The sequence below is a fragment of the Chaetodon trifascialis genome, chromosome 9 (genome assembly GCF_039877785.1).
Source record: "Chaetodon trifascialis isolate fChaTrf1 chromosome 9, fChaTrf1.hap1, whole genome shotgun sequence".
Lineage (NCBI taxonomy): Eukaryota > Metazoa > Chordata > Actinopteri > Chaetodontiformes > Chaetodontidae > Chaetodon > Chaetodon trifascialis.
The window spans coordinates 959,446-984,019 of NC_092064.1; the positions used below are offsets into that span (position 1 = coordinate 959,446).

Below are 24,574 nucleotides of genomic sequence, written 5' to 3' on the forward strand. Positions count from 1 at the left end.
TAAAGTGTATTAATTCTGTTGAGCACTTTAATGTCAAGTTTAATCACTCATGTCTAGTCTTGTCATCCACTTCCTGTTTTATTTTCTACTCATCTTTTCCCTTTTGTTTCAGGCACTTGACTTCCTCCCTTTGCATGATTTTCCCTCCACTGTGATTGTCTCTCTGGCCCTGATTGGTCTCACCTGTGTTCCCCTCCCTCATGTATAAATAGTCCTTGTCTCCCTTTGTCTTGTATCAGTTCATCTTGTGTCATGATCGCATGTGTTCAGGAGTACCTGGAGAGAACCCACGCATGCACGGGAAGAACATGCAAACATCGCACAGAAAGGCCCCACCTGGGGATCGAACCGGCAACTTTCTTGTTGTAAGGCACGTCCACTACCTGCTGCTCCACCATGCTATCCACGATAAACACACAGAAGATAAGATAAGATATACCTTTATTAGTCCCACAGTGGGGAAATTTCAGGTATTACAGCAGCAAAAGTGGATAACAAACATAGAGGGCATCAGTAATAGGACATTAAATATTAAATATCAACCAACAATATAAACAAGGAGTAATGAAATATAAGCAAACAATACTGATATTGCACATTGATATGAATATGAACCATCAGTACTGACATTTCACACTGAATGATAGTACTCCTGACTGGAGTATTGATAGTGAATAATTTCCTGTATTGCACATAGGAATTGATATATTGCATTGCAAGTTGAGATACAAATATATTCACAATATGAATGAACACAGTTAATGTGTATTATAGTGCAGTCATATTGAAAGTCTTTTGAATGTGTGGTCTACTGGGAGCACTGCTGCTCGTAAAGTCTGACTGCAGCAGGAAGGAAGGACCTGCGATAGCGTTCCTTCACACACTTTGGGTGAAGCAGTTGGTCGCTGAAGGAGCTCTCCAGTGCTGTTAAAGTGTCCTGCAGAGGGTGGGAGTCATTCTCAATCATGGATGACAGCTTAGCCATCATCCTCCTCTCTCCTACCACCTTCACTGAGTCGAGGGGGCATCCCAGGACAGAGCTGGCCTTCTTGATCAGTTTGTCAAGTCTCTTCCTGTCAGCTGTCGAGATGCTGCTCCCCCAGCAGACCACTCCATAGAAGATGGCTGATGCCACCACAGTGTCATAACAGGTCTTCAGGAGTGCCCCGTGCACTCCAAATGACCTCAGCCTCCTGAGCAGATAAAGTCTGCTCTGGCCTTTCTTGTAAAGTGCGGTTGTGTTATGAGTCCAGTCCAGTTTATTGTTCAGGTGAACACCCAGGTACTTATAAGATGTGACCATCTCAATGTCCCTTCCCTAGATGTTCACTGGTGATGGGGGAGAGTGCGGGCAGCGGCGACGGAAGTTCACAACCAGCTCTTTGGTTTAATCTGCATTAATCAGCAGGTGGTTCTGCTGACACCAGTCCACAAAATCCTGAATGAGTCCTCTGTATGACCTATCGTCCCTATTTGTGATGAGGCCAACAATGGCAGAGTCATCAGAGAACTTCTGCAGTTGGAAGGTGGGTGACAGGTGGGAAAAAGTCAGCTGTGTAGAGGGTGAAGAGGAACGGTGCCAGCACCGTTCCCTGGGGGGGCCCCACACTGCAGAGGACAGTCCCTGACACACAGGCCCGAGTCCTCACATACTGTGGGCGGTTGGAAAGGTAGTCCACTATCCAGCATGTGAGGTGTTGGTCTACTCCTGAAAGTTCCAGCTTGTTCCTCAGGATGGCTGGCCTGTGCTGGTGTTGAAAGCACTGCTGAGATCCAGGAAAAGGACCCGAACAGAGCTCCCCGGCAACTCCAGGTGAGACAGGACTCGATGGAGGAGCAAGATGAGGGCATCGTCCACTCCAATGGCAGGCTGGTACGCAAACTGCAGCGGGTCCATGGACGAGCTCACCAGGGGACGTAGGTGGGCAAGGACCAGCTGCTCCAGGGCCTTCATGAGGTGCGATGTTAGTGCCACCGGCCTGTAGCAGCTAGGGTCCTTGGGATGTGGGGTCTTTGGCACAGGTACCACGCAGGACGTCTTCCAGAGTTGCGGCACCCTTCCCAGCCTCAGACTCAGGTTGAACAGATGTCCTATGATCCAGCTCAGCTGATCAGAGCAGGATCTGAGGAGTCTGGGACTGAGGCCGTCCAGTCCTGCAGCCTTCCTGTTCTTTAACCTCCTCAGCTGATTTCTCACCTGGAGAGGTGTGAGAGACAAGTTGGAGTATGGGGGCTGAGTGTCTTGTGAAGTGGATGTGGGGCTGGGAGGAACAGTGGGGGGTGGCGTTGGAGGTGGTGAGCTGAATACTGTGGGGGGGGGGGGGGGGGTACTTGGGCAGAGTGCTGGCAGATCAAAGGAGGGCTGCTGCAGTGCTGGTACAGCTGGGGGAGGGGCAGATGTTTCCTCAAACCTGCAGAAGTAGCTGTTCAGCTCATCTGCCCACTTTGAACCCCGGCGGCCTGAGATTTTGGCTTCTGGTTGCCTGAAATGGTTTTCAGGCCTCTCCAGACTCCCCTGATGTTGTTCTCCTGCAGCTGGTCCTCCATTCTCCTCCTGTATCTGTCCTTCCCATCCCTGATTTTCCAGGAAACATAAGTTTTGATGTATTCCACTCAGCACGGCACCCACTTATTTTAGGCTACCCATGGTTGATCAGACATAATCCCCATATAGACTGGAGGTCTGGCAGGATAACAGAGTGGGGGTTGGACTGCCTCCAGTCGTGCTTTGGAGCCAGTGCTGATAAGGTGGACCAGGAACACGAGACCATCACCTATCTTACTATCAACCATGTCCAGACCAAGACTGAACAGATAGAGCTTGTTTGTGACCCTGACTTCCCAGACTTGACCAAGGTACCACCATGTTATCTTGATCTCAAAGACGTGCTCACCAAGTCTAAGGCCACATCACTACCCCCACATAGGCCCTATGACTGTGCCATAGACTTGTTGCATGGGGCTCCTATTCCCAAAACAGACTGTATTCTCTCTCTCCTGAGCGGGAGGCCATGACTGCTTACATCAACTCCTGGTTGAAGGCTGGATTGATTCGGCCTTCCTCCTCACCGGCTGGAGCCGGATTCTTCTTCGTAGGGAGGACGATTCTCTCAGGCCCTGCATCAATTATGCTCCTTTGAATAACATCACTGTCAAGAACAGGTACCCCCTCCCACTCATCTCTTCTGCTTTGAACTGTTACAAGAGGCCAAAGTATTCACCAAGATAGATCTTCGCAATGCTTACCATTTGGTCCAAATCAGGGAGGGGGACGAATGGAAGACAGGTTTCAACACACCTCATGGATATTACGAGTATCTCGTGATGCCTTTCGGCTAAACTAATGCTCCGGCCATGTTCCAAGCTCTTGTCAATGATGTACTTAGAGATTATTTAAACAGATTTGTGTTTGTACATCTGGATGCCATTTTAATTTTTTTCCCCTGATAAAAAGACTCATGTCCAGCATGTCCAGCAGGTTCTCCAGAAGCTTCTGGAGAACCAATAGTTTGTGAAAGCGGAGAAGTGTGAATTTCATGTGACCACTACCTCATTCCTAGGGTTCATCATCTCTGCAAACCAGATCCAGATGGACCCTCGCAAGGTCAGTGCTGTTGTCAATTGGCCCACTCTGACCAACTGCAAAAAGCTGCAACAGTTTTTAGGGTTCGCTAACTTTTACCGGAGGTTTGTGAGAAATTTTAGTGCCATTGCTTCCCCTTTGCATGCTCTCACCTCCTCCAAGGTTCAGTTTGTTTGGAATTCTCAGGTGGAGCAAGCATTCCGGCAGCTGAAGGCAAGGTTCACCTCAGCTCCCATCCTCACAGTTCCTGAACCCCAACGACAGTATGTGGTGGAGGTGGACGCCTCGAATGACGGCATTGGAGCCATTCTGGCTCAGAAGTCGGCCAAGGACAACAAGTTCCACCCGTATGCCTTCTTGTCACATAAGTTGACTCCTGCTGAGAAGAATTATGACCGAGGCAACAAAGAACTTTTAGCCATCAAAGTTGCATTAGAGGAGTGGAGGCACTGGCTGGAGGGGGCTGAGCAGCCTTTTTTGATCTGGACGGATGATAAAAACCTTGAATACTCAAAGAACTCTCATCAGGCCAGGAGGTCCCTCTTTTTCAATAGGTTTAACTTCATACTTTCCAATAGACCAGGATCTCAAAATACCAAGCCTGATGCACTGTCCCGCCTGTATGACCCTGAGCTTGCGGCCAAGGAACCTGAACATATCCTACAACTTGACCGTGTGTTAGGAGGGGTTACTTGGCAAATAGAATCTGAGGTGAAGCATGCTCTCGGTGTGAACCCAGCACCTAGTGGTTGGGAAAAAGGTTGGGAACCACTGTGCTAGAGGATTAAACTGTTGGGGGACTTCCAATGATACACCAAGCTTCTCTGATTTGGCGCTTTATAAAAAAAACTGAACCGAACTGAACTGAAATGTAGGTACAAATCCATCACTTGATAAGCATCAGCCGGATGCAATTGTATGCCCACCATCAGAATGCTGCAGATGTTGTAGATATCTGTGTCACATGGCACTGTTGGTTGAAATGTGCTGTTACTCCAACACAGCTGTTGATCAGTTCTTCCCACTGGGGAAAGGCAGTCATCAGTTGGCCACTGATTACTGGGATTGCCACTGGGTACTTTTCAATGGTCTGATGACATGTGAATCTCACACACAGTTGGTCTCATCAAACTCTCCTGGAAGAATAGTATATTGGAAAGTAATAAGACATGTTAACTGATATCAGTAATACTATTTGATATTATCATGTGGGCCTTAGATAAGTTAAGAGAAGGCTTTAAATAAAACAATTTCTGACAAGCAAAAAGACAAAAAAAAAAAAAGCTAATTCAGTGTAAAAAACAAAACAAAACAAAAAACATCCTTCTTCAAATATCTCGTCTGTTATCTTTTCGAACATTAGTTATCTTACATAGCCTATGTTCAAATTTATAATTCATGATGTTGAGTGTTAGATAGGATCTGTTTCACTTTGTTCTCTACTGATCGACTTCACAGTATAGAATTCAGTGTATGTATGTGCTGAAGTTGCAAAGTGTTTTGATGACCAGTAATGCTGCCTTATTTACTGACCACACACACAGACTGATCATCGATGTCTTGTTACAATTACAATTAGTCATTTGGCAGACGCTTTTATCCAAAGTAACATACATATGAATTCACAGACAGATGGCACGGGATCTGGGGCAGTTTTGGGGTTCAAGGAAACTTCAATATATATAATATGTGGACTGCAGGAATCAAACCACCAACCTCCTGATTGGCAGACACCTGCTCTACCTCCTGAGCCACAGTCGTTCTGTGGTATACTATCTTGCAGCAGTAGACTCCCAACAAAATTTCTTCAGGTTGGCCTGTTCAAAATAGACCACCACAATAGGGATCAGCCTGGCTGATATTCGGCATTTTTTTGATCATCGGCATCGGCCGTTTTTTCCAACGATTATAGCTAAAATTAATTAATGTATTTCAAAACGCGCTCCTTTGGCTCTGATGCAGCCGTCTCTCCGCTTGAAGTCACCACTCTTGGCTGTGTAACAATGTCCCACCCACAGCCCTCACTGATTGGCTACATGGCACAAGTGAGTCAGTGACAGCCAATCAACACTGAAGCCTCTACATGCAGTGCCACAGACAAGGAGAAGCAGACGACTGCTCTGGTGAGGCAAGGGAACAGAGTCAGTGGAAGCTGCAATAAAAATCCTCTATGATGAAGTTTTAAAAATACTACAACCTTATGATCAATTTCAGTGATAACATGCTGGAGATGAAACTGTTCACAACTTCAACAAGGCGTATTTCATGATGACCCACCACTACGTTATACCTGCTGCAATCGCTTTATAGCTGTGGCCAGATGCACAATAATAATATAGGCCCTTTGGTTACCGTTACTTTGTGGGAATAATAAATCTCCTAACGTGTCTCAGCCCGTGGGGCGACTCCTGGTTTATCACTAAACAACACCGGAGGTTATTCTAGCCTATAAGTTGAACAGTACAGCACGCTAATGTGTCTTTGTTTGTTTACAGTCGCCTCTCCCTCAGCGCTTGTGCTCTCACTACACTATGATGCAGCAATGTAACTACTGGTGTTAAATGATCATCTTTTTGCCTGTCCCTTGTAGGGCTTGGACTTGTACAAACTCCTCTATATATCCCTGACATTACATCTTCTTCCTGTGAACGATCTCTCTCCTGTCTCCGCCGTTTGAAAACCTATCTGAGGAGCAGAAGCAGAGATGCTCTTAGCAGTAACCTTGGACTTTTGGCTATCAATATTCAATTCAATTCAATTCAATATGAACGTGACAAGATCATTGATGCATTCGCCCTCAGCCATAACAACCATCGCATAGTCCTCCTGTGATACTGTATGTCAGATGGGAAGTGTTTTTTTAATTTCCCATGGTGATGGGTTGCTGATTTGATATGCTCTTTGCAAGTATGTTATCTATTGTGTTTGCATTTTGATGTTTTTGTCTCTCATGGCATGATGGTTTTAAACATTATTTGATGAGTACATATGGATGTTTCCACTTTCATGCAGTTCTGATTTGAGATAGTTACCTCATTAGTGTGTCAATAGTAATCGTATCACACAGACCTGTTTAGGTGTGACACCGGAAGGAGACACCGGGGGAGACACACCAGAGATTGCACTTCAATAAAAAAAATAATATAATTGAAATCCCATTGTTTCTCGATCTGTGCATAACCTTTGGCTTTTGAATTAAGTGAATGTCAGACAGTGGCATAATAATACAGTTCTGGAATACTTGCAAAACTATATTAATGTTGTGTAGTTACTACTGTTTATGTGTGTGCTTGTGCACATACTGTATTTCTAGGAGCACACCCATAGCACCTGCAATCAAATTTCTCCGGCGCCGCCCCTGCCATTCAATCAAAGTCTCCCTGTCGATCAGTCTTCATAACCATCTACAAGCCCCCAAAATACAATGCAAAGTTTCAGATGAGTTTGCCAATCTACTGTCTGCCAATCTACTGTCTGTTGTTTGTACTTCAACATTCATGTTGATAATCTCAAAAATGGATGTGCTAAAGAACTTTTAAACATCCTGGATCATTTTGGCCTATCTCAACACGTAACACATTCGACACATATCAAAGGGCATATATTAGATTTGGTTATTTCCAAAGGGCTTAATATCTCTGAGGTTGTGGTGACGGATGTTGCTCTTTATGATCATTACTACTACTATGTATCATTTAAAATGGCCACACCTGCTATTCGTAACAAAAGTGGAACAGAGATAATCAGAAAGCGTTATATTAATGATAACACCTGTGCAGTCTTCACTCAGTCTTTTACACCATTACCAACACTGCCCTCAGCTTCAACTGATGACCTTGTAAATAGTTTCAGTTCCAAAGTTATGACTATTATTGACTCCATTGCCCCAGTTAAGACCAAAGTTTTGTCAGGAAGGAAAAGGCACCTTGGAGAAACACCACACTGGTCAAAGTCCAGAAAAGAGTCTGCAGACAGGCTGAGCGCAGGTGGCGAAAAACCGAACTCCAGGTTCATTATGGGATTTACAAATACAGTCTCCACACCCATGACCAGGAACTAAAGAAGGCAAGATAAGCATTCTTCTCAGAGATTATCAACAGAAACTGTAACACCTGCACTTTGTTTTCTGTTGTGGATAGACTGACAAACCCCACACCATCAGTCCCTCCTGAGCTGCTATCCAACAAGTCATGCAATGATTTTGCAGCCTTTTTACAGATAAAATCTCAAGGATAAGACAAACTGTGTGCAGCTCCAGCTCAGGCAAAATGATAAGTTCATCTATGCCTTCTTGTTCTCCAATTAATCTAGCACATTTCAACCTTCTATATCAGACAAGGCTGACAGAAACTGTATCACAGTTAAAATCCACAACATGCTGCCTTGATACTCTGCCAACAAACTTTTTAAAAAATCTTTCTAATTGCATAGCTCCAGATGTGTTGCAGATAATAAATAATTCTCTTCAGTCCGGTCAGTTTCCCCAGGCCTTGAAAACTGCAGTAATAAAACCTCTCCTAAAAAAGACTAATCTGGATGCTTCAGTAATAAGTAACTACAGGCCATTATCAAATCTTCCCTTTCTAGGAAAAATTATTGAAAGGGTTGTTTTTCAACAAATGCATGCTTTCATGATGCAGAACAATCTTTTTAATGCATTTCAGTCTGGATTTCGTCCACACCACAGCACTGAGACTGTACTTATCAAAGTTTTAAATGACATACATCTGAATAATGATGCTTCCAAAACCTCAGTCTTAGTATTATTAGATCTCAGTGCTGCCTTTGATACAGTTGATCATGATACTTCTGATACTTCTTGATAGGCTGGAAAAGTGGGTGGGACTTACTGGCACTGTACTTCACTGTACTTCTGCACCAACTGTCAGCTCATTTAAATCAGGGTTTGCTACAGTTTTTACTTAAATATATTTGCTCAATGATTTTAATCATTCTAAATGCTAAATTATTGTCTTTTACTGGCTTCTGTTTTTAATTTTCCTATTATTGTATTTTATTTTTATTTTTCTATTCTCCTCTAATCTCTTTCTTTGAAATGTATTATTTTAATGTATTTTATGCTTCTGTAAAGCACTTTGAATTGCCTGGTGTATGAATTGTGCTATACAAATAAATTTGCCTTGCCTTGCCTATTAAACATGCATTCACATCGGACCGGTCCCAAGTAACCCTCTACTTAAAACAACTGCCAAACATCCAAATTTTGCTGATCACTAAAAAAGCAAATAACATATTCAAGTATTTTAATCAATGGGGATAGATAACTCATAAACAACAACAACAACAACAACAACAACAACAAAATCAGAACAATGAATGTAAGACTATCTGAAGTGATAAAAAACACTTTATTCACGAAGGAAGAATGAAAGTTTATTCCACAGGTTGGTAATTAAGATAATTTGTCTAGAGCTAAAAACCAGGCAGTTTTCTCGGAACCTTTGCATTGTAAACAATACTTATGTCCACACCACACATTTTTTTGTGTTTGTCTTCTAACACTTTGTTTACACAGCCTACAGCAGACTTGTACACCTTTACTCCATAATAGTTACACATCTAAACATACAATTGAAAAGAGCATTAAAAATGATTCGAACCATACAATGCTTTTTATCCAACTTCAGTCTTCACTTTCAATGGCGTCCTATCAGAACGAGTCTTCACAGGGTGATCATCCAATCACATTTCAGATGCTTTATCCACCCAAACAAACATATCCATCATTCATGTGGAAATCACAACAAATTTTCTGAACATGTTTGAACAACAGTATCAACACTGGTATTTAGAAATTTGTTCTCCTTCACTCGATGAGATGAGATAAACAAAGACAGGATTTGCCGAAAGTCAATAGTAATATAAGGAGAGTCTGAGATATGGCAATATTGTCTGAGCGATATTTCTTAATTCCAAAGCAATTACTATTTTAGGTTTACTGCAAGAATGAAGCAGTAAATGTAGCTCTATGGGCATGCTCACTCCGAGCATTTCAGTAGCAGTGTATTCAGACTACTAGCATGATTTAATAGGCCAGGTGACAACAATGCCATTCCAAAAAACAAACAAAGAGTAGTAATGCCAAAAATGCATGTCTAAAGACGGAAACCTAACCAACAGGACATTACCTTAACAATACAAGGGCTTATTAGTTGAAGGAGGTAGATGTTGACATCTGGCAGCTAGCTGTTTGCAAGCATTTATTCTGAAGCTTGATTCTCCACTTTCATTTTGAAACAGCATCTCCTTAATGTTTAAGTGCTTGCCCTGCATACCACATTTTTTCAAATTTTTATTGTGGAAAATAATTTGCTTCATGCATATTACCTCTGTGACACATGGTGTCTCCAGCTGTTTCTTTTAGCCTGCCAGTGATAGGTTTCACTATGGGGGTGTAACATGTGCGGTTCAAAATTCCCCAGTTTCACTCCACATGATGGTACAAGCACCATAACCAATCAGCAGGAGTCACTTGTACAGGAACAAAACTGAGACCCTCATGTGAGTGCAACACTGTGGATCCTTTTGCGAGAGACAGTATGAAAATGTGCAGTTATGCCATATTTGAACAGTTATCTAATCATGCCCCTCTCTATGACAGCAGCCTTGCCCCCCCCCCTCCCTCGAGTGTGTTCATTCAGAACAGGCATATACATATTTGCCTTCAGACTTGGTTGGACAACATTTGTAGACACTACAATCATTTTTTTCAAGTGCACCCTGGCTTTAAAGTTATCCAGACTCATTCTGCTAGCCTTTTGAAACTTCGTAAGCAAGTTCATGGTGTCCTTTGCATGATACACAATTTTATCATCCTGATTTCATGTTCTGACAACATAGCTCATCTGAATTTTTACCAGTGAAACTGTGGAGATTGAATGACACTGTTTTCACCTTACCAAAAAAAAAAAAAACTAGTAAACTGCTCCAAATGCAGCAGCATTTAAATCAAATGCTTAAAAACATGCTCATTATGGCCTTGGAGAAGTGTTGAAATTTGGGCAGCCCCAACATCAATACAATAACCTGATGTATGAGAATTTCAATGACACAATCCCTGACACTTAAAAACAGCAAAATATTACAACCTGCATAAGAAAACAGGGTAAAAAACAAAACAAAACCAAAAAAAAAACTCTAAACGATTTAGTGTATATAACAGGGCACATGCAAACTTTATTGGCACAGCCTGAGCAACACCAAATAGAATCATACAGTCTGCTACTGTAAAGGACTGGAAAAGTAACAAAGGTCCATATAGTAAGATCATCAATGCACTAACACTCCTCTCGGTGAAAAGGAAAGCTTAAAGGAAGCTTTTAAGATATACTGGTAACGACTAATGCATTTTCCTTTAAACTTAAAATTATACATCAACAAATTGTTATAATACAGAGAATACATTTACAGACAGTGAGCCCAATGGTGGGAAGAGCCCAGTTACTCTCCCTGGGAAGGAGGGGGATCTCAACTCATTGTTGACCCTTACTTAGGCTGGTTTGGATTAAGATTTGTTGAGGAGGTGAGAAGAGCAGCAAGGCCACCACTCATGGGTTATGTTGTCATCGCCATGGTAACCCTGATATGGGTGGGAAGATCTGAAATGCAGAAGTAAGTCTATATGAGAAAAGTTTTGATCCCAAAAAGAAAACAACAAATTTAGCTATTGTCTGTGCCTTACTTGTCAGAGAGCACAGTGATCAAGTGTGTGATACACTGGCAAAGAAGGATACTTTTATTTTTAGCTTTGCTGAAAGGAAGAAAGCAGGGAAGTAGAAAAAGACAGCCAGTATATATAGACAGCCAAAGTCAGATACAGGGAATATATTTGCTTCTTCAATTCTAAATATTGACACAATATTGCAGTGATGTCAATATTGTGTGATTTATGAAGGGATGATAAAAAAAATATTGCTAAATGGAGCTTTAATATTAAATTCCATTTATACATGATCTATAGAAATGGTATTAAACATGCATTAACATCGGACTGGTCCCAAATAACCCTCTACTTAAAACAACTGTCAGACATCCAAATTTTGCTCATCACTAAAAAGGCAAATAACATATTCAAGTATTTTAATCAATGGGGATAGATAACTCATAAACAACAAAAAAAAAAATCAAAACAATAAATGTAAGATTTTCTGAAGTGATAAAAACCTCATCTACCCACTCTGTAGCAGTATGTGCTTCAGAATATTCCAGCCGCATACAAAGCAGTGAGCTGGCCTCCTCTTGGAAAGATGATGATCATTGTGTCATCCATCGCCTCCCAACATACAGAAAGTCAGACCACTCCTGAAAACTGTACAGCAATGGTCTGACGAGAGGGAGGAGGAGCTCAGATATAGTTTTGATGCCACAGACTGGCATGTGTTTTTGACGCATGTTCAGATCCACATGAACTGACAGACACAATTGGTTCCTATATTAGATTCTGTGAGGACAGTGTTATCTCAACTAAGGCAGATAAGGTGTTCAGTAACAACGAGCCGTGGCCCTCAAAGGATCTTAAAATGTGTTTAAATGAGAAAAAGGCTGCATTTTTGGGGTGAGAAGTGGATGTAGTAAAGAAGAAAGAGAAGGAGTTCAGGCAAAGAGTTTTTACAGCTAAGATAGATTTTAAAAATAAGATAGTTTTGTACAGGTAATGCAAAACAGGCATGGGAGGGACTGAATGCAATATTGGGCAGGGAAAGGAAAAAGCAAAGTGTAAACATGGCAGACTGTGGCAAATTTGTTAAGGAGACCCAAAAGTAGGCTGCAGCAAAGCAGGCTGATCAGATAGTCAGCTATGACCCTATCCAGCATTCTGAGGAAGAAATAGCCATGTGTCTTTCCAAAATCAAACCCAACAAAGCACCTGGGACTGACGGCCTCAGAGGAAGGGTACTTAAGTCATGCTCTCAACAAGTTAGGGGGGGTGTCACTCAGCTGTTTCAGACTCTGCTGAATTGTTGCATTTTTCCAAATCTATGGAAAAAATCTAGAATAATACCTGTACCTAAAATCTCTGAGGCCGTGGCTCTTGGAGATTAGGCCGGTGGCACTAACTCCACTCTTAGCCAAGTGTATGGAGAGAGTGGTCAGCATCCAAGTTATGCTCTCTGACAGTGATCAACTTGACCCCTTTCAGTTTGCCTATAAACCACATTGTGGCACAGAGGATACAACTGTTACCCTTGTGGATCATACAGCTAAACAACCATGTTCTTTTTATTGATTTTAGATTTGCTTTTAATATGATGCAAATTGACACTCTTTTATGATAAACGTGGATGGCAGACTCATTCACTGGATGAAAAGGTTGGATTTTTTTAACTGACCGCCCTCAGAGAGTAATAGTGAATGGGAGAGACAATAGAACACTGGGCTTACTCTATGCAAACACAAAGGATGCTTACAGTTCTTCACCCCTCCCCCTGCTGTATCTTTCTGATCACAACCTAGTTCACCATTTGATGAATAAACAAATGCCAACCATCAGACATTTAAGAAGATGGTCAGAGGAATCCATTTTAGGACTGAGGGACTGCTTTGATACCACTGACTGGGAAGTGTTGTGCAGTCAACACGGGAAGGACATTGACAGTTTGACAATCTGCATTATGGACTACATCAACTTCCGTGTGGAAAACACTATGCTTACCAGGAAGGTACAGTGCTTCCCAAACAACAAACAACAAACAACAAACCCTGGTAACTAAATGAAGAGGGTTTTTAGATCTGGGGACAAAAATGAGGTGGAGCGGGTGCAGAGGGAGCTGAAAGAGGAGATTAGGAGAGGAAAAGCTGGAGGAGCACCTTCAGGGGAACAACTGCAGAGAGGTTTGGAGAGGCCTGAAAACTATCTAAGGCCACAGCAGTGACAGCGGGAGGGGCCCTGAATCTGGATGTGGAGACTGGGAACTAGCAAATGAACTGAATCGGTTTTCCACCAGATTTGATTCTACCCCCGAATTATACTGAACCATCTCTGTCACCTGGTGAGTTCTGAGCTGGACCCCCTACAGTTCGCATATCGACCAGGTATTGGTGTGGAAGACACAGTCATCGACCTGCTCCACTGATCTCTTTCCCACCTGGAGAACACAGGGAGCACAGCAAGGGTAATACTTTTTGATTTCTCCAGGGCTTACAACACAATCCAACCATCACTGCTCAGGGAGAAGCTGGAAGGGGTTGAAGTAGACTGCCACCTTGCTGTGTGGACCACTATCTACCTCACCAACAGACTGCACTATGTGAGGCTTTATGACTGTGTGTCTGATGTGGCGGTTTACAGCACGGGGGCTACACAAGGTACACTGCTCTCTCCTTTTTCCTTCACACTGTATACATTGGACTTCAGACACAGCACTGACAGCTGTCACATCCAGAAGTTTTTACAGGAAGGCCATCACCAACTTTGTCATATGGTGTGAACTGAACACCGGCACATAAATGCCAGCAAGACAAAGGAGATGGTGATAGACTTCCACCGACTTCCATACTACTAAGTCTGACAGGGATAGGAGAGGAGCATCACTTCGAATTTCTGAAACTACTTCTGCTTTTTGTCCTCCACTCTCTATGACATGGTATATGAATAGCCAACCTCAAGCCAGCAAACTTTGCAACCTTTTCAACCACTACTGTGAGCAGTAGTGGGTTGCAAAGGCTCGGTTCAGTTCAACTGACTGACCCAACCCTGGAAAACCAGCTGTGAGTAGCATTATCATCGCTACCATCTACACTGCAGACAAGACACCCACAGGCCCTCTTCCTCATATTTGGTGACTTCAACCATACCTCTCTCTCTGCCACTCTCCTCAACTTCACACAGTATGTAAACTGCCAGACAAGGGACAATAAAACTCTGGACCTTCTGTATGCTAATGTCACGGACGCATACACCTCCACCCCCCTCTCGGTCGCTTTGATCACAACCTCGTCCATCTGCAGCCAGAATGCACATCGGTACTGAAAAGATTCCACAGAGGAAGGCTGTGAAGATCTGGACTGAGGAAGCATGTGAGCAACTGAGGGACTGCTTTAACACCACCGACTGGGACATATTGTGCAGCTGTCATGGGGAGGACATTGACAGTCTGACTCACTGCATCACGGACTATATCAACTTCTGTGTGGAAAACACCGTACCATCCAAGAGAGTACGGTGTTTTCCCAACAATAAGCCCTGGGTGACCCCTGAACTGAAGGCTCTGCTAAATGAGAAGAAGAGGGCCTTCATCTCAGGGGACAAGGAGGAGCTGTGGAGAGTAGAGCGGGAGCAGAAGTATAACATCAGGAGGTGTAAGAAAAACTACAGAGAGAAACTGGAGCAGCGCCTGGAGAAAAACAATGTCCAAGATGTGTGGAGAGGTCTGAAACATGTCTCGGGCCATGGCAAAAGTTGGGATGGACAAGCCACCACTGGAGATCAGGCCTGGGCAAATGAGTTAAACTTGTTTTTTAATTGATTTGACTCTGCCCCCAGTCCACTCTCATTGGGGCCCAACTTCTTCATACCTCTCCAGGCCAGTCATCTCACCTCATTTGCAGTCCTTAACACCTCAGCTCCCTTCATACCACTCTGCTCCAACCCCCGTTATCATCAAGGACCCCAACCACCACCCCCCACAGTCACCACCCTTCCCCGCCTCTCTACCTGCTACACTGGGCCCTGTCTCACCTGGAGTCCCCCCGGAGCACTGTGAGAGTCATGTTTTTTGACTTCTCCTGTGCTTTCAACACTATCCAGCTGCCAATGCTGCAGGGGAAATGAAGGTGGCTGGTGTGGACCAACAACTGGCTGCGTGGACCATTGACTACCTCACTGGCTGTGTCCCAATTCAGGGGCTGCATCCTTCGGAAGACCCAGCCTACGCGGCCCACGGAGGCTCCTCCGTCGGCCGCATCAACTATCTGTAAATGGGACGGTCTAGCCTTTGGTGCATTTCCTGATTGCGTCACGACGTCATAACTTATATAACACATGTACAGAGACAAAAATTCAACAGACGACACAACAGAAACATAACCGACGGACTACGGAAACATAATAGACAGACGACAGACGACAATGGAGCCAGAGGTGTTGCAACACCAGCGGCTCGTTTATCTCCGGCTGGGAGAGCGCTGTGGGGAGGTAACATTAACCGGCCATTTTAACCCATATTAACGTTCATACATAGCTACCATACCATATAAACTATGGACCGACATATATGTCATTTAACAATGAGTCTTGATACAAGGTTCTGTATGCTGTAATTTTAATGCTATGTTTTCCAGATCTGAAAAGTGCTTGAATTGAATAGTTAGATGTGTACAAACCCTGTAAATAACCCTGACTTAATTCAATAGCCTATTAAAATGTTGTGTTATTAAACAACAGAACCATATTGAGAGGCCAAAGTGTAATAGATGGAGAAATGAAGCATTATTGGTCTAAGCTTTAACATTCACTAGAGTTGTCGTATCAACTAAAATTCAGTTGCTCTAGTTTAATCCTCCTGTTCTTACCCTCCTTTCTCCATCCAGGCAAGGGCGATGTACTGCTGCATAAACATCAGTGTTCCTGTTCTGCTATTATTTTTCAATGATCATGACACCAGACAAGATTTTAGGCTGAGCAGAGAGTCCCTGGCGGTCCTGTTGGAGCTTCTCCACCAGGAAAGGCGACACGGATGGGGTGCCACAATAGAGACCTTGGTCTGTCTCTTCTGGCTGGTGAGTGGGACATCCTCCAGTAGTGGTGGCAAGGGTGTTTGGGATGCCTTGCTCCACTGTTCACCGCATCGTCCATCGAGTTACTGAGGAGGTGGTGGCCATTTGCCACAGGGTCATCTACCTCCCCAAGACCACAGAAGACCTGGCGGCAGTAACTCAGGGGTTTGCAGGGCTGGCAAGACAGAGCTTTTTGCTTCAATAATCTTGCAGCACCACCAGGGACTCCTGCTCAGCCTCAACTGTATATATGTTCTGTGTAAATCTGCAAATCTCTGTAAATAGTAATTTCTGCTTTTGTAAATAGTTGTACATTTTAAGAATGCCCACTTGTAAATAGAAATATTCATATTGTATCTTTGTAAATATCTGTAAATATCACAGAAAAAAATAAACGAATTGTGTTGTCACTGAAAAGTAGTTCAAAAGTCTACTTATATTGTAAATAAGAAATGGAATAGATAATGTAACAAGGTTATAAGATTTTAATTTAGAACACAATATTTTTAATTAACAATTTAAATCTAACAACACAGAATGTAATCAAACAAAAAAACATTAAAAAAAAAAATCAGCACCTGTCAATCATTTTTTGTCAATCCCATTTTTTGCAGGATTGTTCTAAACATGAGTGAAGCATGACAAAAGGACACACAAGATCACATTATCACAGATATGTACAGATTCACAAAAAGTGACATCAGGACAGACATAAAATTCCCACCCCCACCCAAAAACAACATTCATTTGATGTGATCCAAAGATTATATTTGTACTTTGGTCTTTGTACAGGATTTGGGTTCCTTTATGTAACTTTCACATACAAATACAGTTTGTAAAGAGAACAAATGGGCTATTCATTTATACCTCAACAGTTACCTCCATCCGAGTGTGGCCATGTTTTTGGCCCCTGTAAAGAGATGGTCGTTTTGACCACGGAATTTAATTAATTCCTCTGTCTGCTCCTTGCTCACAAAATGACATTTAAAGCGTATTTTCTGTTAAGTCAACAGACAAAATTATTGTTCGATATAATAACGACAATAACAATAATAATGGTGTTGCTGGTGTTGTTGGTCGCTATTGTTAAAAAAAACAATCAGTGCGCAACACATCTTGGGATATGGCAGGCCGTGAAGGATAGTAGCGATGCATCCTCCGAAAACAGGGAAAAGGAGGACGCATTTGTTGGCTGCATTTGGAGGACCCTTTGAATTTGGACGAATTGGGACAGCCTTCGCACAGCACAATGATGTAATCGGCCTTCAAATGCATCCTCCGAAGGATGCAGCCCCTAAATTGGGACACAGCCACTGACAGACCACAGTACATGAGGCTACACAGCTGTGTGTCAGATGTGGTAGTCAGCAGCACAGGGCCCCCCAAAGGAACGGTGCTGGCACCATTCCTTTTCGCCCTCTACACCTTAAACTTCATGTACAACTCCACCCTCTGTCATCTGCAGAAATTCTGTGATGACAGTGCCATTGTTGGCTGTGTGTCAGAGGAGCATGAGCAGGAGTCACCACAGACTTCGTGGACTGGTGTCAGCAGAACCACCTGATCCTAAACACCAGCAAGACCAGGGAGATGGTTATTGATTTCCGAAGGAAACCCTACCCTTACACACCAGTGAACATCCAGGGCTCCGTCATTGATATGGTGGACTCATTTAAGTACCTGAGTGTTCACCTCAACAATAAACTGGACTGGAGAGACAACACTAACGCCCTGTAGAGGAAGGGCCAGAGACGCCTACACCTGCTGAGGAGACTGAGGTCCTTTGGTGTGTGGAGGGCTCTACACCAGACTTTCTATGACACTGTGGTGGCCTCTGGGGAGGGGGCCGCACGGACAGAGGAAGAGACTGAACAAACTGGAGCCAGCTCTCTCCTGGGCTGCCCACTGGACTCCATTGAGGAGGTGGCAGACAGAAGGATGTTAGCCAAGCTGACATCCATCATAGACAACTCCTCCCACCCCCTGCACCACACTGTGAGGACTCTGAACAGCTCCTTAAGCACAAGACTTTTACATCCCCAGTTCAGGAAGGAGCGCTACCCCAGGTCTTTCTTTCCCACAGCCATCAGACTGTATAACAGTGCACAATAACATCCACTCAAATGCAAGTTGTACTGAAAACCTTATCACATCTCACATTTTTCCTTTGTTTTCATGTGCAATGTACATACACACAAGTGTGTATGTATTGTATATATAGGTAAATTACCATAGGGTACTGTTTTTCGACCTGCCTGAGCCTATAGTGGCCTCAGGTATGATGGCGGTGTGCGAGTCCTGCCTCCCCACCCTCTCAAAACTGAGGGAGAGCATCTCCGGTCTGCGGGCCGATGTCAGAGAGAAAGATAAAATCCTCCTGGATTTCTCCACTGTTGCCACGACGCAGGCGAAACATATCGCCTACCTGAGGCGATCCGGCGCTGGCGACCGGAACATGGCGGCCACAAACAACACCACCCTGCCGTGGAAGGGCTCGATCACCACCGGTGCTCCGGCACCAGCACAGGCCGAGTCCCGCTGGCACCGACAGGGAGCCAAGCCGAAAACATCGGCACCTTCCACTTCTTGCCCTCGCCCTGATGAGTCGCACTGCTTCACCGGGGAGGACGGGGTGAAGGGCCCAGTGAGCTCAACCCCACTCAGGCCGAGGGAGCCCTGGTCGGTGGTGCACCGGGGTGCTGGAGCTCGGCCATCTCCTCCTCCACCTGCAGGATTTCCCTCCCGTCGGTGCCTGGCCCAGCTCGCCTCCAGGACCTGTCCACCCAACTGGCCGTGGCTCTCACCAGCCCAAGACCCGGGATCCGCCAGTCCAACATGGCCGCTCCCCTCCAGCTCGGCCCGGAGCACCCGCGTCGCGATACCAGCAGGTTCCACCTCGCCACCGCCGCACCCCCAGGGAGCCAGTGGGGCAGCGCACCTTCCCCTCGGTGCTGGTGGTGGGGACCTCCATGGTCAGGCACGTGGCGGTGCTCGGCGGCCGGACCTTCTGCCACCCTGGAGCCCGCGTCACGGAGGTTGCATCTGCCGCTCTCCAACTGTGTGCGGAACACAGCCCAGCCTCCACACTTGTCTTGGAAGCAGGCATCAATGACCTTAGAAACCAGCAGTCGGAGGTCCTAAAAAAGGATTTCGTGTCGCTGATCGACCGCCTGCTGGACACTGGGAAGCGACTAATTATCTCCGGCCCGCTTCCCCCACCACGTTATGGTGACGTCATCACCAGCCGGCTTCACCAGCTGCACCTGTGGCTGAAGGGTTACTGCCTGACGAGAGACATCCTGTATGTGGACAATTTTATAGCGTTTTTAAACAGACCTTGCCTTTTTAAACGGGACAACCTATACCCCAACCAGGATGGCTCATGGCTTTTATCAGTCAACATTGACCTCACTGTCCAGTCCTGCACTTCAGCCACCTCCTGACTAACTGGTATGACTCATGCACACAAGCACTCTGCTCCACACTCACCCTCACCCACTACATGTTTCACCCACACCATGCACACCTTCCCGGCAGTAACCCCGTCTTCTCCACCGAAACCTCAGGACATTCACATTATTACATCAATAACTTCACACAGACATTCAAAGCCCAGGACTGCTTAGACCCAGCACTGTTTTTAACATTCCTTTAAAACACCATGATGAGTGAACGTTCAGCACAGCTATCAAATTGGCTGTGCTGAATGTGCACTCTCTTTTAAACAAATCTTTTATCATAAATGACTTAATTTTAGACAAAAACCTAGATGGTATTCTCCTTACAGAGACAAGGCTCGGCACTGATGCACCTGTTGTTCTCACTGAGGCTTCCCCACCAAATTTTTACTTTTTATTCTCTACTAGGGGTGGCAAAAAGGGAGGTGGCACTGTATCTATCACTAGAACTTCAATGTCTGCAAATGCAGTTCCTTTTAACAGTTTTACATCATTTGAGCACCATGCCTTTGTTTTTAGCAGTCCTCCTATTCTTTGCATAACGATCTATAGACCACCCCAGTATTCATCCTCTTTTATCAGTGAATTCTCTGAGTTCTTATCAATCATTCATACCACCTACAACAGGATTTTAATAGCTGGTGATTTTAATCTACACATTGACAACAACTCGGACCCAGTATCCAGAGAATTTTTAAACCTCTGGATTTTAAACAGCACGTCACACAGCCGACCCACAGCAGGGGGCACACCCTGGACCTGATCATAACTTATGGCCTGTCTGGGGGGGTGTCCTCTGTTGTGGATCTGGCTGTGTCCGATCACTCATGTGTTTTTTAACATCGCCAGTTTTATTCAGCGGGAGGCACCAGTGAGAACAGTGAGGAAACGCTACCTAACTCCTGAAGTGGCTGCAAATTTTATCCAGATTTTACAGAGCACTCCTGCAGAGATTTTACCAGCACCCTGTGATTTTATCGTTGACAATTTTAACAGTAATCTGAAGTCAACGCTGGACTCAGTGGCTCCGCTCTTAACAAAAGCAATTAAGAAAAAACCTACACCTCCGTGGATAAATGAAGATATTAGGCATCTGAAAAGAAACTGCAGGAGTGCTGAGAGGAAATGGAGAAAATCAAAGCTGACAGTCCACCATGAAATTTTACATTATCACCTCAAAACTTACAATAACACCATTAAACAGGCAAGGATTTCTCACTTCAAAAAACTAATCTCTGACCATAAAAATAATCCCAAATTTCTCTTCTCCACAATTGATCTTTTAATAAACAGTAATTTTAACAGATCTCATAAGACAATAACAAATACCTTGTGTGAAGACTTTGCAGACCACTTCAGGCGCAAAATTGATAACATCAGATCCAGTCTTTTATCACAACAGGTTTTAACTACCAATACGTCTGGATCACAGGTTTTACCTGAGGAAACACTGGAGAGTTTTGCCCTAGCTGACGCAAGGACACTTGGTCGAGTTTTCTCCCAGGTAAACCCCACAACCTGCCTTTTAGACCCAATTCCCACACCGTTTTTTAAAACGCTCTATGGGTTCTTTGAGGAACAGCTGTTATACATGGTGAATTGCTCTCTTCAGACGGGTGTCTTCCCCGCCTCCTTTAAAACGGCGGTGGTGAAGCTCCTTCTGAAGAAGAGCAATTTAGATCCCAATATTCTTAATAACTATCGACCTGTATCCAACTTACCTTTTTTAAGTAAAATTTTAGAAAAACTGGTTTTTAACCAAGTAAATGATTTTTTAAACAAAAAGAACATCTTAGAAAGGTATCAGTCTGGTTTTAGGATGAACCACAGTACCGAGACAGCCCTATTAAAGATTTTAAATGATATCAGGTGCAATTTAGATAAACACAAGCTCGCAGTCTTGGTACTACTGGATCTAACTGCCGCCTTCGATACAGTCGACCATCACATTTTATTAAACAGATTGAGGCACCTGGTCGGCCTCTCAGGTACTGCTTTTAACTGGTTCGTCTCATACCTCACTGACCGACACTTCTTTGTAAGTTGGGATGCATGTTCCTCAGGTACCCATGAGATCAAGTGTGGGGTTCCCCGGGGGTCAATTTTAGGTCCAACTCTTTTTAATCTGTACATGCTACCCCTCGGGGACGTCATCAGAAGGCATGGCATCAGCTTCCATAGTTATGCTGATGATACGCAACTGTACATTGCCGTGTCTCCTGATGACACAGGGCCTATTGATGCCCTTTTTAACTGTATTTTAGACATCAAGTCATGGATGGCAGAAAATTTCCTTCAGCTCAATCAGGACAAAACAGAGGTCTTAGTCATTGGTCCTGAAGGTCAGAGAGAGAAACTTTTACCAAAACTAAAAGATCTTAAACCAACACATTCTGTAAAAAGTCTGGGCGTGATTTTTGACTCTGAGCTTACTTTTATTCCACACATCAAAAACATAACAAAGATAGGTTTTTACCATCTTAAGAATATAGCCAGAGTCCGCCCGTTTCTCTCTCAGGCCAGCACGGAGGTGCTGATGTATGCTTTTATCTCTTGTCGCTTAGATTATTGTAATGCCCTGCTCTCTGGTCTTCCCAAAAAGAGTACTTCAAATTTTCAACTACTACAGAACTCAGCCGCTCGCGTGCTGACGAGGACCAGAGGGCGGGAGCACATTACACCAGTTTTAAAATCGCTGCATTGGCTTCCCGTGCGTTTCAGGATAGATTTTAAGGTTCTTTTATTAGTTTTCAAATGTCTTAACGGTCTCGGGCCTTCTTATTTATCTGACCTTCTTTTACCATATCAACCCTCGCGGACCCTGAGGTCCTCCGGCTCCGGCCTCTTAACCATACCAAAAGTAAGAACTAAAACACACGGGGAGGCAGCTTTTAGTCATTATGGCCCCCGATATTGAACAGCCTGCCGGAGAACCTCAGGGCCGCAGAGACCGTTGATGTTTTTAAAAAGAGGCTCAAGACTCATTTTTTTAATCAGGCTTTTAATTGATATGTCTGATTTATCTCATATTTTAGTTGTATGTTTTGACGACATGACTATTTACTATTTATTTCATTTACTCAGTTTATTTATAGTTTATCTATAGCTTTCATTTATAGTTTATTTACTATTTATTCCTTTTATTCCTTTACTCATCTCATTTCATTCAATGTTCATGTTTTATATATTGTATTATTTTACTCTATTTTATCTACTTATTGTCTTATGAACTTTTCTTCTTTTAAATGTTTATTTATTTATTTTTTCAACTTATTTATTTATTTTTTAATTCCAGTGTTTCCTCGGCGGGTCCTCCACACTGAGAGATGTGTCTGATCTGTTGCAGGGGGGGCTGTCCTCGGGCCCTCTTGGCCCGGCTGGTTGGGGGACTCCCTACCTTGGTGTGGGGTCCACCGGTCTGTCGGGCTCGGGTGGGCCCGGGTGCGGGTGCCCCCTGTGCTCACAGTCCCTGATGTCTCTCGGTGTGGACGACCCCAAAGGTGGCCTTTTCCTCAGTCATTAGTGCCGTGCCATGTCTCGTTACCCCTGCCATTGTCTGCAGTAAGAATGAGTATATGTGTGTGTGTGTGTATGTGTGTGTGTGTGTGTGTGTGTATGTGCGCGTGTGTGCGTGTGGGCCCGGGTGCGGGTGCCCCCTGTGCTCACAGTCCCTGATGTCTCTCGGTGTGGACGACCCCAAAGGTGGCCTTTTCCTCAGTCATTAGTGCCGTGCCATGTCTCGTTACCCCTGCCATCGTCTGCAGTAAGAATGAGTATATGTGTGTGTGTGTGTATGTGTGCGCGTGTGTGTATGCATGTAGTTGAGGGTGGGTGCTTGTACATACGGAGGGTGGGAGGGATGGGTTTTTATTGTTGCTTTATTTTGATTTCTATTGTTTTTAAATCCTGTGAAGCACTTTGTGTTACATTTTAATATGTATGAAAAGTGCTATATAAATAAAGTTTGATTTGATTTGATTTGATTTGATTTAGGATATATATCGCTTGTGCAATATGTATGTGTGTGTGTGTGTGTGTGTGTGTGTATGTATGTATGTATGTATATATATGTGCGTGTGTGTGTGTGTGTGTGTTTTTGTCTTATTGTTCTCTGACTTCTTGTACTCTGTCTTGTTGCTACTGTAACGTGAATTTCCCCCATTGTGAGGTAAATAAAGTCTATCTTATCTCTCTATCTATCTTGCCAAAGAGTGGCAGTTCCAGTCAGTGTAGTGTGCTATATGTGTTCAATAATTTAGTATGGTAGTAGTATTACAGTCAATTTTTTGATTCAAGCCTATCAATCAACCCTAAACTCAATTTGTATGTGTGTGTGTGTATATATATGTGTGTGTGTGTGTGTGTGTGTGTGTGTGTGTGTGTGTGTGTGTGTGTGTGTGTGTGTGTGTGTGTGTGTGTGTGTACACTACCGCTCAAAAGTTTGGGATCACTTGGAAATTTTCTTGTTTTCCATGGAAACATACATGAGATTAGTCTGAATAGGAAATATAACAAATGAACAGGACATGATGACATTGTCAGAGTTAGAAATAATGATTTTAATAGAAATGATGAATGTGTACTTCAGACTTTGCTTTCATCAAAAAAACCACCCTTTGCAGCAATTACAGCCTGGCAGACCTTAGGCATTCTAGCTGTCAATTTTTCAAGGTAATCTGATGAGATTTCACCCCATGCTTCCTGGAGCATCTCCCACAAGATGGATTGGCTTGATGGGGTCTTCATCCGTACCTTACGGTCAAGCTGCTCCCACAACAGCTCAATAGGGTGCAGATCT

The 24,574-nt window shown here is 43.9% G+C and overlaps 1 protein-coding gene across 2 annotated transcripts in view; it reads right to left on the minus strand.

Moving 5' to 3' along the window:
- Nucleotides 1-9,215: 9,215 nt before the first annotated feature.
- The window catches only part of cuedc1b (CUE domain containing 1b), a 71,899-nt gene continuing 56,540 nt past the window's right edge, over nt 9,216-24,574 (minus strand). The window contains exon 10 of one of the 2 annotated variants that reach the window (XM_070970177.1): nt 9,216-11,202. In XM_070970177.1, coding sequence (XP_070826278.1) covers nt 11,202 — 1 coding nt within the window. In that variant the 3' untranslated portion in view covers nt 9,216-11,201. Of the gene's footprint in view, nt 11,203-11,289; nt 11,321-24,574 lie in introns of those variants that run through there. The other variant, XM_070970176.1, reaches the window with a different exon arrangement.